The 15,220-nt window shown below is 40.0% G+C and overlaps 1 protein-coding gene across 7 annotated transcripts in view; it reads right to left on the bottom strand.

Moving 5' to 3' along the window:
- LARGE1 (LARGE xylosyl- and glucuronyltransferase 1) overlaps positions 1 to 15,220 on the bottom strand; it is a 276,790-nt gene that overhangs the window by 42,925 nt on the left and 218,645 nt on the right. For all 7 annotated transcript variants that reach the window (XR_015772471.1, XR_015772470.1, XR_015772469.1 and 4 more), the window contains 2 exons: positions 10,049 to 10,161; positions 8,417 to 8,542 (listed from right to left, as the gene is read on the bottom strand). Coding sequence is in view for 3 of the 7 variants with exons in the window: in XM_014256670.2 (XP_014112145.1) it covers positions 8,417 to 8,542; positions 10,049 to 10,161 (239 nt within the window). In the remaining 4 variants the exon portion in view is untranslated. The remainder of the gene's footprint in view (positions 1 to 8,416; positions 8,543 to 10,048; positions 10,162 to 15,220) is intronic.

A 15,220-nucleotide genomic window follows, 5' to 3' on the forward strand; every position in this document is an offset into this window, starting at 1 on the left:
TTGGTTTTATTCCTGTCACTTCTAAAGAGGTTAAAAACAAGACTCTCCTTTGGGAAAGGTTCCAAGCTCAAAGTTCTGGAAGTTCTCTGAATCCATCAAGTTAATTGTGTGAAGACACCGTGTCACTCACACACAGCACAGAGCTGCAGCACCACGGTCAGCTTTGCCCTGAACATCACAGCTCAGGGAGGGAACACACCGAGCTGAAGCTCAGCACAAACAGCAGGAGCAGCCTGGAGAAGATGAACGCAGTTCCCTTGGTGGCAGCAAAACAGCCCCCCAGGAACAGGCAGTTCCCTGAAACCACAGTATTTGCTGCCCAGTGAGTGGATTGGATAAATAAAGAGCAGGATGCAGCCTGAATTCTATCTGGACTACAGCAAACAGCACAGTCGCTCCACTGAGTATTTATACTGCCATAAAAGCTATGGTGCTCTGTTCTCCCTACCCAAAACCCCACAAAATATCTCCTGATAAGAAAAGCTTTATCCATTCCTGAGACTTCACTGCTAAGCCTACTAAGATGTCAGAAAACCATACAAGCACTTAAAGAAAAGCACCTGTAGGGAAAGAAGATAATTTCAGATATTGGCAAATTGCTTTTTCCAGTTATAGGAACACCTGAAACAAAGATTATGATGCATCTACACACTGCATAAATTTGGGAAATTATTTAGACCAAATTACTTGGTGTAAATATTTGTCCCAGGTAATGCTACATTCTTTTCTGGTTTTACATTTGTCCAGATGTTCAGAAGTGTAGTGCAGTAACATGTTGCTGCATCATGCGGTGAAAATACAGACCACTACATAAATGAAAAGAGCTTTGGGCAGGTAAGGGCATAAAGTTATTATAATAAATTTTCTCCACTGAAAAAATGGATCTTCAAAATCTCCTTTCTTTGAAAAGAACTTGAGTATTTCCTTCACTGTATTTAACTACAGCAAAGGCATTAATGCTTGAAAAGAATCTCAGACACTGAATTCTACCTCAGGGAAATGGGCACATGTAGGAACCTAAGGGCTATTTAACAGTTTTACAGGGTACCAGCATGCATTTTTACAAGCAGGCATAGAATGGAAACTGTCTGGCGGTAACTTGTACTTATTTAAGAGTGAATCAAAGAAAGCTAAGAAGATGGCAAATGGGACAAAAATACTTGTTAAGAAAAACCTTCTGTGTGCTTTCCACACTGCTCCTACACTTCATGTGTGTCCTTTTAGATACTCACAAGCATCCTCATGTTCACAAGCATCCTAATGCTGCTGAGCACTCTGAGCACCAGAGACCTAGGGACTGTGAACACAAACATGGATAATGATGATAACCTCAGAAATTCTCACGGGACAGGCTCCTCGGTACAGCACGAAATTCCCATCAACACATACGGTGTCACATCCCAGCCAGGCATTTGCTGGTGTCCCAGTTGTGTGGGAGATGATTTCAAACCCAGGCAAATGCAGTTGTTTGTCAGTGCAGAGGTTCTTTGCTGCCGTGCTTCAGGATCTGGTGTGTGTGCAGAAGCTGGTAAGTGTCAAGGGCTTAGTTGGTGGTTCAGATCTGATCAGATTTGAAACGTGTCAGGATGCTGCACATACACTGATGTCGGGAGCCTGGAGTGAACTGCACAAAGCTGAATGGAGCCAATGACTATCCAAAAAAGCTGATTATTTAATCAAGAAGGACAGCACATGCCAATGTGTGCTAAAATGAAATGCTAAAGAACATCAAGGAACTATGCAACCACCTAGATGACCTGAGGTAGAAAAACCACAAAACAGGTCTAGCAAAAAAGCTGCTTTTCAAATGTAACACAATTAGAGAAATACTGACATATGGAAGCATAAAAAGGAACAGCAAGTTACAAAAAGCAGTAAGACTCTTAACCATTGATATACAACACTACATCCAAAGACCATATTCTTTTTTATGTCAGCCCACAAACTCACATTCAGTTCTGGCTGTCTGATATGGTCTATTGCACCATCAGCTACACCATAATTTGTGCAGGCCAAGATACTCCTGTATAGACTGTGATGGGCATCAGTGAGGTACATGATAAAGACTGCACAGGTAAAGCTATGACCACTGCATTAGAGACTTCACTGTGCACAACAGTAAATTGATTGGAGAAATAAAAAAAGATCAGCTGGCAAGAGACTACAGGGAAATCAGAAAGCAAAAAAAAATTCACTTTGTTTGAAGACAGTTATCTCCACATAAAGTGGATTTAGAAACTGAAAATCTCATTACTCCAGCATCCCTGTTTCAAGGCTGAATAGTGCTGTAATACTGTGTTTTTGTCTTATTCTAGTTTCTAAGCTATTCCAAAGCTCTGATGGTTTACAGAGGAAACTGCAGCTGGAAATACAAAATTCCAGTGCCATTATCTGGTAGACACCTAAAGAACAATGCCAGCCTTGAGGTTGACCTACGGATCCTTCCCACTCTTGATCACAGCCTCCCGAGAACTATGAGAAAATACACTTCCTTAATCTTCATTTAGCAATTTAAGTACTGAAAGATCAGAACTTAAAATTCCACATCTATTTAACACTTGGTTAGTCGTCATTAGCAATTTGGCACTATCCACATTTCTGCTAATACCATCCTAGTTAATCAGCAACCATTACCCCTCCCTGATTACACACAGCCAGCCTCCTGGAACACTTCCATACACTTGTGGCCTGTAACAGGCTAACTGCACTCCCAGTTCCCATTTATTCCCCAGGTTCTGACCCAAGGCACTCAAATGATGACACAGTGGGATCAGAGATGGGAGGGAAGAGAGGATGTTATATGCTGGGAGAGTCTAGGAGGGCTCTAAGAACAGTTATCTGGATGGAAATAAACTGAAAACAAAAATCCTAGCAAACCTCCCTACATTACCATTTGCATTTAATCTCTGGGGAGATGAAATATTTCAAACATGATGTTCAAACCATTAAACAACAAGCGTGAATACAACATTATTTCTATAGGTATCTTTAACCATTTTTTTCCCCCCTGAAGCATTTTCTCTCTCAAAAAGAAGTATTTAGCCAAATGTTTCCTTAACCACAATCTCTTCCATTTTTTCACCCAAAGACACATCTTGATAATTTCTCACTCTGTTTCAGCCCTTCCAGAATCAGAGAGCACAGGATATCCTGTATAATTATATACCTGCTTTCCAGGCTGAAAGGCAAGAAATAAGAATAAATTAAGCTTAAATCTAAGCCTAAAGCAATTTAATTTTGCAAGGCACTGAACAGATATCCTTAATTAAGCCCATGAGCACTTCAAAATTTAGGTAAACAAGTGTTATTTTGTAAACAGGAAGCTTTCCTGCTAAAAAACTAGACTCCTTGCTTAGGTAACCACACCCTTCCCACTGAAATCAGCAGAAGTTAAGCATTTGGCAAAGCTGCACAGTAAAGCCACCTATATAGGTCACTTTAATGCCATCTCAATAGGCTTTTTAAAAAGTTTAAATATGTCCCAAATCACACAGCAAGTATCCACCACATGTGTAACTTACACCTTGATTAGAGATGTCTCTAAACTTTATTTTTAAACTGTATTTTATCAGAAATGGTTTAATAAAAGCACCAATTTCTTCAGAAAGGTTCATTTACTTCATGAAAGTGTCATCACAGAGATTTTGTGGTATTTCTAAACCACCTAAGTGGAAGAGACTCAGGATGGAGTAGCCAGCAACCCTAAGGTCCAGGCAGTGCTTTTTGGATGTGGGACTGAAATCCCTGCCCTGCCTAGTTTGGTGCCCATGGTCCCAGGGATTACTTTACTGCCCTAAACTGACAGATGGTTCCTGACTGCTTCTTTTCAAAGGTCCTCTGAAGGATTCTTCAACTTCTTTTCCTTCAGCTCCTATGCTGATGTTTAATGAGCGACCTCCTGCCTGCAAAACCACCCCTATAAACCCATGGTGCTTCCTGTTGGGCAGGACAGAAGCACCTGACTGACTCCAGTGCTCACTCAAAGGAGGGGTATTGTTTAACCCTTTCGAGCCCTCACTCCTCTCACTGCAGCTCCACCTTCATTGTCATTAAAAGGTGCAAGGCTGCAGAATGCCACAAGAGCTGCAGATTACAGCAGAAGTGCTTGGACAGCATGGGGCAACTCAGGGACTGGAACACACAGAGGTGAAATGGGTCATGTGTGAGGCAGAGCTGAAATGAGGTATTACAGTTACAGAAAAGAAGCTGTTTAAACTCCTGTAAGCAGTATCACAAAGTCATCCCAGTGTGGAGGACATTCCCAGGGAGGACACAGTGAATCACAGAACACAAGCTCCCAATGAGGAATTTATGAGGTTCATTATTTATCTATCTGCTGATTTAGTATCAGCTGTATTCAAAACCAGTTTGAAAAGCCATCAATAGGTTGTAAAGCAGTTGGAGTGTGTGTAAATTCTAGTAATTTGATACATTCCCATTTGAAGAGTCCAGCATCTGATTTTTGTGATTGTGAATTACTAGATTGTCTGTATGTAAATAGCATCTGTATCCTTGACAACCAGACTTTATGACTGACTCATTCAATGAGGTCATGATTCATTGTCAGAGGTATCAAAATTCACTACCTCCTTTCATAGTGCTTTCCTGCCATTAGGTTTGTGCCTAATCAGAGTAACTGAGATTTCCTTACAGACAGGAACAAACTACCAACCAAGAAGCAAGCAAAAGCAGGGAATAACCCAAAAAAAGCAATGCATAATAAATGAACCTCAGATTCAGACCAGTCCCCCACCAAAAAAAAAAAATAAAGTAAAAATAAAAAAAAACATAGAGATGTAACTTAACGAGGCCTAAAAAGAGAAAAAGGTGATTAGAATCCTCTTCAGGCAATATGAAATATTCAACTGCTCCCTAAGCCTTGCATAAATGTGAACAAAGCAGCAAAGAAGTGTCTGCACACACACAGAGATCCCTGAACAGCCGCCAGCCCTGGGGGTCCAAGTTTATTTGACACAATGTTGTGTATAAGAGATGACAAATCCTCAACTCCCATGACTTTGAGGCCAGATGGAATTAAACCAGCACCTTTTTGGTCTGACAGAAGGAATGCACTCTGATTTGGCTGAGGAATACTTGACTGGGTCAGCTTTACCTTTGAATTTAAATCTTCCATCCGCTTCCTTCTTTCCTATGCTATCCTTCTTTATCCCCCAGTGCAAACTTCAAAATCTGTCTTTCTTTCCCTCTTACCCTGGAGGTTTGTTTTACCTTGTTTCTCATTCCAGGCTTACCATGAAATACAGAATGTGCCAAACCTGTCGTGTTGTACCATTTATATTAAATGCCGTGGAACTGACTAACTCGGGTGATTTTAAGAGTGAAATTTTTAACGTGGGGTAATGACATTTGTTAATTTTTTTTCTGAGACTCATATATTTAACCAGATGGTTTCTTTACAGAAGTAGAATTTTGATAATTTTCATAATGCAAATTTACAACTTTAATTGGCCTATGCCTTTTTTTTTTTATTTTTTAAGTGTATAAAGAATTTTAAACAGTGCTGCCTGAGGGCCAGTTCTTTAACTGCTCAGTATGGGAAAAGCTTTATTGAAACCATGGGGGTTTATGTGCACTAGATACGGCTCTGGCCTTTCTTTCAAGGCAAAGCATGTCAGCCTGATTTAATATGTAGGGGATAATTTTAGTAGTGTGTGTAAGTCCAGTTTAGCTGAAAAAACTGCTTATGTGTCTGCACCCCTTGTTAAAATGCCTCAGCCCAGAAAATCAGTGGAGAGTATTACACATCTTAGACTTCACTGCCCATGCTGTAATGGAACTGAGAGTCTGACACAATACACAGCAATAAACAACCAAGCCTGAATTACAGTTGTAAAGATAAATTTGTTAGTCAACAAGAGAGAAAGGATTTAACTTGTTTTTAAAATACTTCTGTCAAATGCTTACTTGTAGGTGTTATATATGAGTTAGGTATCCTTCACCTGAAGCAGATTAGTTAATACAGTCACTGGACTCAGAAGATCAGAGAGGTCTGTTCTGAGGTGAGCTCCCCCAGCCTCCAAACCCACTCATAAAGATGACACTTTGGCTGTCTAAATCCAGATGTACAGCAACACTGGAAGCACCTTACAGTTACCCTGCCTGCTCATCAGCTGCCCTGCCAAGAGGGTATCTTCTCCTGTAGGTCTGTGCTTTATCTGCCACTCCTATATGGATACTGCAGAGTCCCTGTGGTGACTCAAACCATGTTTAGGCAATGGAACCAAACCCTTGATCCTTGTTATAAGCTTCAGTATCTTTTCCTCATGTAGAATGGCTGTGTCTTTACCTTGTGCCGAGTCCAATCTGACTGTCTCAACTACATAAGTTAACCTCTAATTCACAGCAAAATACTGTGCTATGTCACAGATGGGAGGTATATTTTTCTGAAGTTCACCTTTTAGGAAACATTTTCCCTGTTATACATGTTTCTTTTTGTTTTTACAAAACAAAAAGCAATTGCAGGCCCTGCAATCGCTGTCATATACGATTCTCAACATGAATGCAGTGCTAAAATCTCTACTGGCACTTTGTTAGAAGGCATAAAACCATCATGCTTTTAAAGTGCCTGTGTTGATCCTTCCCTACAAACATATATTATAAACCATTTAGTGATCAGTGTACTGACAGAATAATGATTTAACTTTAAAAGCTGTCCTCTGGATCACACCTGAACAGTCAGTTGTGAATACTTCATATATGAACTTAATCAATGATGGCCAGTTTTGACGGGTCAGTTAACCCATGTGGAAGAACTTCCGTCTCTTGGAAGCACAGCTTTTGCAATCAGTGTGTTGAGAGTGATTGATTTTCTATATACATTCAGTATCTGGTATTCATATTGAACACTCCTGCCGTTACTCTACAAATTACTACAAGGGAAAACTTGGTTAGATTTAGGATATAATTTGTACAAAGAGGGTGACCATACTCTGGAACATGGAGCCAGGGAGCATGGGAAAACTCAGTGTCTGGAGATTCAACACTCATCTGTACAAGGTGCTGAGCAACTGGGTCTATGTTGGTCCTGCATTAAGTGGGGCCTGGATGGTCTCCAGAGGGCCCTTGCAACCTCTTTCAATGTTTTGTGCCATTCTTTTTTTTTTAAAAAAACATAATTTACATTCTCAGAACATAAATCCAAATATACGAACCTTAACTGAATTTTAAAATCAGTCACCAAAACCTACCTAATATTTACTATGTTCTGATACAACTAGTCCACTCTGATGGAACCTACTGCTGCACAGTCTTACTCTACACCTGGAAAAAGCTCAATCAAGCCTCAATTCTGAACTCTCTTCAGGCTACATTTGAGTCTTTGAGACCTGTCTTTCAAAACGGCCACAGCACAATTGATGCTCATTTACCTGTATCTATTAAAATTTGTCCTGCTTTTCTATTCTGCTTGTTAATAGTAAAAAATGTGCTATTAAACTGACACTACAGCTTCATTTCATTAAATTAACAGGTTTTTACTCAGCCTATTTTTTTTCAGGACAAAACCTGGAAAAATGAGTGGCAATGTTGTCGCACTATATTAGGAACGACAAAGCACGACACAGACTCTCTAGCTGGGTTATACAACAGAGCTAGTTTTATTATTCCAGATCTTCTTTTTTATAGACAGGTCCAAGAAGGTCTGAGAGGTAAAACTCTCATAGGTCATTAAACCAATATATCACTATTATTGGACAATTAGGAACACCACCCCTTGACTGTTTCTTGCAAGTAAATAATAAGGATCCAAACAACACCTGCAAAGGTTGTCGTCCTTCTCCAAGGACTGCTTGGATTCCTCCTTATGATTTCTCAGGCCACACTTTCTCAGACTAGTCTGGGAAAGTTATGTGACTTGGATTCACACAGGCTCTGTGCTCCCTGCCTGCTTTCAGCATCCATACGTGACTGGGTTAAGTGTATGCACAGGCTAAATATGAAGTGAGCAAGGTCTTTACATTTCTGCTAATGCACTTCTAGCTAGGGTCTTCCCAATCCTCTCTGAATCCTCTCTATTAAATGATGTAAAGAGTTTCAAACTTGTCCAGTACAAAAAGAAAAGGTTTTGTATTATTTGTCTGGGAAGAGCTAAGATCTGGGACAGCAATAAGAATTCAGTAGTAAGCTGCACTGGCACAGGTGGCAGGTACAGAATGTAAGAAGGAAAAGCACTTCTTTAATACCTTGCCAAACCCCAAAGCAGCATCTATATTTGAATTTTCTAGTACTAGTCAAAATGCACAAAGCCAAAGTCACGTTTCCTTTCCCTGTTTGGGTGTCTTCATAAACTGTATGTGCTAGTTTCCCCCCTACTTAAGGCAGTTCATCTTTCTCTGACAGCAGTCCTTCATTCTCTGTCCCAAAGGACACCACCCATCCAACCTCCTGTGCAATGTACCTTCAGGTCAGACACGTCTCTGTAGCACTGCTCGGAACGGGTGTGATCAGAAAGCTGCACATTCCAGAAACATGGGAGCTGGTAGACAAGGAAGGGATTTTGTTTGATGACTGCATTGAAGATATCCTAAGAGAAAACAGAGAAACATTTGGATATGTTGTTTCTACTTACTGTGTGAAGTGATCTCAACTCTTCCCCCAGCTGGCTGTCCTTCTCCCCCTCACAGGCAGAAATTCCAATGGCGATGAAAGGTGAGGTCTGTAAACCTTTCTCCATAATTCTGTTTCCTTGGAGGGTGCTATTAATCTAAATGGTGATATATGGATCCAGACAAGGGAAACAAGCTCTCCTGACACACAGAGCTAAGGGACTCCAGCAAAGTTTTCAAACATTCATCTTGTACCACTGGCATGAGGTGTGGTTCCTGTCCTAGTCACCAGGGAGAGTAACAGGCAGAAAAGGACACAGGGCCTGCTGGTACCAAGTACTGCACCACTTTTTAATAAAGGGGAGGAAAGTGAATCTGGAAGCTACAGTGCTTCAAGGTGAATCACTAGATGTGACTTTAGCTAGCACTTTATTGCTGTAACAAGTACTCCAGGTCCTTTATGGAGAAGGCATGAAGGACAGATCTGCAGAACAGCCTACACCATGAGGGACACAAAGTGTTTTGCCCCTCAGCAGCCATTCCACTGGAGAAGTGTAAGTTACAAGGACAATCTGGTATTAGGGGAAGACACAACCAGCCTTTCTCCGCTCTGCAAAATTCTCCCTCATGCAGGTAGTAGACAGCAACTCAGGACCTGACTGAAAAACACAGTGAAGCTGCAAGAATCATTTTAATGACCCTCAGGAGCTTTTGGATTACCCTGCAAAGATGCTGTACAAAGTGCACATCTCCATGTGCACAGTAAGGAGCATGCTTCTTTTGTGGTGACTGGTCAGGAGCCAGATGTAGCTCAGAAGAACAGGTATCTAAATATGATGCTGTATTGAGTTAACATGTTCAAGCTGTTGAGCAAGATTTACTGGTTCAGGTCTATTGTTACACTAACAGGGTTTCTGGGTTTAAACTTAGAGCTGGGAAGAATCACAAATTGAAAAACTGTATTTCTATGTTCAGGCACACTATTTCTTCTCTTGGCCTCAGTTTCCTATCTGCAGCAGGGAGACAGCAGCACTTTTGTCTTTATAGGGCTGTTGTGGCAAGGAGTACATTAAAAGACATCTGGGACTCATCTGCCAGAAACAGTAGAGAAATCTCAGGAGACTCTTAAAACTAAAGTCTGATTAGACAATAACCAGTGGGAAAAGACACAGTTTATTTGGACTTCTGGTGTCTGGAGAGTTCTGTGTTACAGAAGGGAGGACAGAAAATTAAAGTCTGAAAACCCCTTTTGTCTCTCTTATGAATCATCTGAGCAGAGGAGGTAAAAATGTCAGTGTAGTAAGAAGAACCTTGTGACTAAATCTCCATTTCCTTCCACATTTTCCCCAGAATGATTCAACAGATGGTGACTACAGGCACAACAGCTTTCCCTCGCCTTTTCCCACATCTCATCCCCTTTCCCTTTCTCTCCTTCCTCAAGCCTCAGTGGTTGTCCTCCCACAGTCCTGCAGTGTCCTACTCACCTGGTCAGCCAGTGAAGTGGACAGCATGCTCATCAGCTCCCGTTCCGCCGTGAGTCTCCACATCTGCTCCCACTTCATCTTCCGCAGCTTATCGAGAAGCAGCAAGATCACCCCTGAAGGGAAACATGGGGCAGAGACAGAGAGCCCATGATGCCACGTGCCAGCCAAGGCCCACCCTGCCCAGGTGCTGATTCAGCAGCAAAAACAGGACATGAAGTTATCTGACATATCTGATCGCAGTCCGTGAAACTTCTCTGAGGAACAGGTCATCAAGGCTGGTTACAACCTAGATCTTGAGAGGGCCTGCCATTCAGGCACAGAACGGGATCCTCACATCGGAAATTTTAAGCTGGAAAGAAAGTACCTCAATGTGCATTGTTATTCCTCAGCTGCTTTTTGGCTGGCCAAAATTCCTAGAGTACAACAAAGGAAAACAGTGGAAGCAATGAAGCTGGATTCAAACATCAGCAAAACCTCTCCTACAGTGTCTTAGAAAGATCTGCTTGAAAAATGAATTTGGAAAGGCTTAGATAAGAGCACTGCCATGGGAAATGAATGCAGACTGAAGGGCCACAAAGAAGGAGTACCGATAAGCAGCAGCCTTGCAGGCTGACAGAAACCACCTAGTAAGAGCAATGACGGGCTCTGTGTTGTTTCACATCTTCATTAGCGGAGGGAGGAAGTAAACAGAACAGTAATGACATCTGCAAATGACATTTAGCAAGAGGTCTTACAAAAAAATATCGTGGCAGCTGTAGAGAACCACAGCAGCTACACAGAAGAATACGAAATGACAAAAAGAAGGCACTGGGAAAAGCTGCCTCAGGGAGTCCAAGTTGATAAAACTAAAAGTAATGAGAAAAAGAAAGGAAATGTAGTCTGAATGCTTTAGAAAAATTCTCCTAAAACCGCTGTGGTGAAATAAACTAAAAATAGCAGATAAAATACTTTATTTCTCAAGTCTTTCCAAATCAGACTACACCAGGATTAGAAAATGTACCTGGAAAAGTGCGGCACTGCTTGGGAGAGGACATAGGTGGTTCCAGTTCCTTCCTATATTTAGTTTCTATGACATGGCAAGTTTCTTTCTAGTAAAACCTGGCACTGCTACGAATAAAAAGAAAACCTCTCCTGGCAGTGAATTTTGTGGCCTATTTTAGTTGTGTTTCCCATTTCAGTCCATCTGGTTCCCAAGGATGCTGGAACCTGCACTGGAGGGATCCCCTTTCATCCTCAGACAACCTTTCTGCTTCCAGCTGTTGGATTGGAAAGGGATGTATTGTCACAACATGCTGCAGTTTATTTATGCCAGGGTGTTTGTCTTCTCTCTTGCATGAGGAAAGCCTATTTGTAGTGTGCATGCATGAGCTTCTAAGAGAGCCACTATGCATTGTCTGAAATTCTACATCAGTGTGAAGCAGGTCCCTTGTGCTGCAGCAATAAACTGGGTGGGAGATCTCCTCTCTGGAAAAGGATTTTTTCCAGCTGGCAAGGACTGTCAGCTTTTGCAGTGAAATGCAACTGAGAAGGTTCTTTATTAAAAAAGATTAGAAATAATGGTAAGATTCAGTTAACTATAACATGTAATAGAATAGTTTTTATAATTTATAGAAAATAAACCAATTTTTCTTAATTTCTCTAAGCCTCCAATCTGAGGAGGAAAAGGGGAAATGTTTTAATATGTGCAGTATTCTCTGATTTTTTCTGACTTCCACTCTCATGCTAGCAGCAGATTATGGCATTGCAACTAACAAGATTATGCTGTCCTGAGGGGCTATCATGGTAGCAGCTGAGAGTAGAAGAGGCAGATGGAGTGGAAAAACTGGAATATATGTGAGAAAGGATGTACTAAATTATAATGCAATCATGGCTATTGAAAATATTCACAAAGTTTTAATGTTTCACCGTCAAAACTAATTTCAATGTGATTTCTGTTTTAATTCACCTGCAGGCTTAAGTTTTACACCTTCATACAGTTTCTATTTAGGCTTCTAATTTATTGCTGCCATAAAAATAACTGCTGGAGAATATTTATAGCAAATTTAAATATTTACTCATTAGTATTAGTGAGAATAAGATATTTCTAAGAGGAGAATTTAATACTATTCACTTAGTGTTATTAAGTGCAAAAGCAAAGCAAAAGCATGCATTTTGGAAAACTTTTAAAACAGTTCACACAGAGGAAAAATTACTCTTTTTTCAGAACAGTGAACTTCAGGTTCTCTTCTATATTGCTGTGTTGCCAAAAGCAAACATAATAAATGAACTAACTTCAATCTGCACAATTAGTTTGCAGGCAAAGTGTCTGAAATAAGGAAAGGAAAATATTTGCCTCAGGATCTGCTTCCCTCAGAGTCAAATTGACTGAAATCTCAGACTAAATTCAAGATGACATACAGCTGAACATAAGGGGAAAAGGGACTCGCTCTCATCTGCTGTGCTGGGGGAAGAAGAGACTGGAGGAAAAACAAGAAATCAAAGGAATATTTTATTAACATCTGGCCCCAGGCAGTGGGACTTCTGATCTTTCGAGAAGTGCAGCATCCTCCTGTCCTAACCTTCCAGAGAAAAACAGAAGGAAAATTTGGCAGCAAACAAACAGAAAGAGAAAAGTGGTAACCCAAACATCTCATGAGCATTAAACAAATTATGATCAGCCACAGAACACCCTATTTCCCTTGTCCTAAGAAAATAGTTCAGCCATATCCAGAGATGGAAATATCTCAAAGATCTCAGAGAAAAAGAATGCTTTATTACTAAATTTGTGGAAAACATCCTAGTCTAGTTAGAACTTGAATGGCATTTCTCTCCTGCTGCTTGATGAGATTTTGCTTGAACTACCAAAATTTGACAGATTCTGAATTGCTCAAATAGGCAAACAAACAAGAAAGCAAACAAACAAAGCAGTTTCTCAACAATGTCATTTAAGGACACATGAAAAGCCCAGCTCCAAAAGCAAGAAAAAAAAAAAAAAATCCTCCAAAACACAAAAAAAAGTAATTTGGTGAATAAATTGAATAAAACAGGGCAATAAACCTGAATTAACATATTTGGATTAAAATGTTTCAGTTGGAAAACACTGCAAAAATCTTTTGGTACATTTTAAAACCTAATTTACTCTAAAATAATTTTCATCTCAAAATTGATACAAATTAAAATTATTATTGAAAATTATTACAAGATCTGAAAAGGAAAATATTTTCTATTTTGGGTGTAACCAAACTTTGGGAGTCACTGAAATTTTTTGGCCTTTTCTGTCCTTTTCCCATTTTTGATTCAATCTGAATCAACTTTCTTGTTCTTCCAATGCTTTAATTAGGCAACGATTTCCAGAGATGCTTTAAAGCATGACAGCAAATTTGTTCATCTTTTTGTTTGTTTTTGTTAATGTGCTCCAGAACAAAATTAATTTTTATGAAGAGTAAATTGAAAGTCTGCAGAAAAATCAGCCATTTCCCTTGGAATGCTACCAAGCATCCCCACCTCTTGCTTCAGGAACAAAGACAACGGCTCTTCCTGAAATTCAGAGAGGATCATACAGTACAGCCGGAAGAAATAAACAACATTTTAAGACAGAACAGAATCACTTAGAGAAGTTCCAGTGAAACTGGACAAGCTTTCTAACTCAATCAATTTATTACAATGGGTAATAAATCCTAAATTCTAAGGTGCCTGAAAAAAACACTCAGTGCTGTGGGGAAAAAAAATGTAGCTCCTAAGAAATCATCTTCTGTATGATCTTGCCTGTTCCTTTTGGGTGGAACAGGATGCTTTTTTGAGCCTTTGAGGCAATGCTATGTTAAGTGAGTAGCACCTCAGAGTCTATCCTTGTCAGGTTTTTAAAAATTCTTCTTGAAATTAGGCCTGCAACAGTGAACCATCTAGACAAATAACTGGTAGATATCGTTGTAATGCCTGAAACAGAAAGGTAAGACAGGCTTCAAAATAGAGCATAAAGCAATAGTGAGTTTTAAAAAAATGACAGGGATTTTGTTATAGCTAAGCAGCACACTGAAGACCACACACCAAACCACTGAGTCTGAGATGCTGTAAGAAATAATGTTAATACATGTCAAACTGGCCTGAAACTATGCAGATTTTGTAATAAATATTTATTGTCCCAGGCTCTTAGGGCAGCAATCTACCACGTTTTGTTAAACAGATTTGAATTCATTTTTAGGTGCTGTGGAAGAGGCTTGTAGTTCTGCTGTCCCAGGAGAAGCTCCATGATAGTGCTGACTGCTGAGTACTCTAGCAAATACTTACACAACTTCTTTTAATTGTGATTTATTATACCTGAAGTCAATGGAAATGGTCCCAGTGTGTAATGTTAGGAATGTGACTATGCCTTTGCTGATCAGGGCTCCAATGACCAGTTTTTAAGGACTGCATTTGGAATCCACTGAGTCACAGCTCCACACCACTGACTGTGGCCTCTGTTTTGCACCCACAGTATCAAGAGCAAACAGTAAACTGCAAGTAGTGGCTGTTAGGGATTAAAGTAGTAAATTAAAGGTATAATTCCAAAACAAGCCACTGCACACATTTTAAAATTCACATTGTTGTGTGGATGATATTCATTGCATTTATTTCACTTGGTTTATAGAGTACTGCTCATAATTTGACCAGCCACGTCATTACTGTAATAAAGCCATATTTGTCTATAGCTTTTAATGTCATATGACCAAAGGACTGTCATTCTAACACATTTCTGGAGCATCCTGATATATTATTTATCTATGAACTCACATGCAGCAGACTTCTTTTCTCAAAAAAAGCTTTCCACAATCTAAAAAATCCAAACTAATAAAAACTTACAGGGATGCACAACGTGTTCATTGAGAGTAAATGATGATTCCACATTTGAACTTTTCTCTAAGAAAACTGAACAGGGCTGAGAAGCTGTTTTGAAACAAAGTGTGTGTCCCTCCAGGCATGGTGACAGAATGCAATAGCCCTTGTTTTCTCTGCACATGTATTAAAAGTGAAGTTGTCATAGAGTGTATTTTGAAACGCTGTGCAGTCCCTCTGCTGTTAGGAGGCCGGTTCCTCCTGAAGCATTATAAACATTTTGTTTACACCTCCTGATGACCATTTAATGAAATAGAAGACTTTTACTTTCCTTATACTCCTCTTCCCAAGTATGCTACTTTTCCTTAGGCAGAATTAAGA

The sequence above is a fragment of the Pseudopodoces humilis genome, chromosome 5 (genome assembly GCF_049639895.1).
Source record: "Pseudopodoces humilis isolate 2021_Gansu_Grassland_sample_001 chromosome 5, ASM4963989v1, whole genome shotgun sequence".
Lineage (NCBI taxonomy): Eukaryota > Metazoa > Chordata > Aves > Passeriformes > Paridae > Pseudopodoces > Pseudopodoces humilis.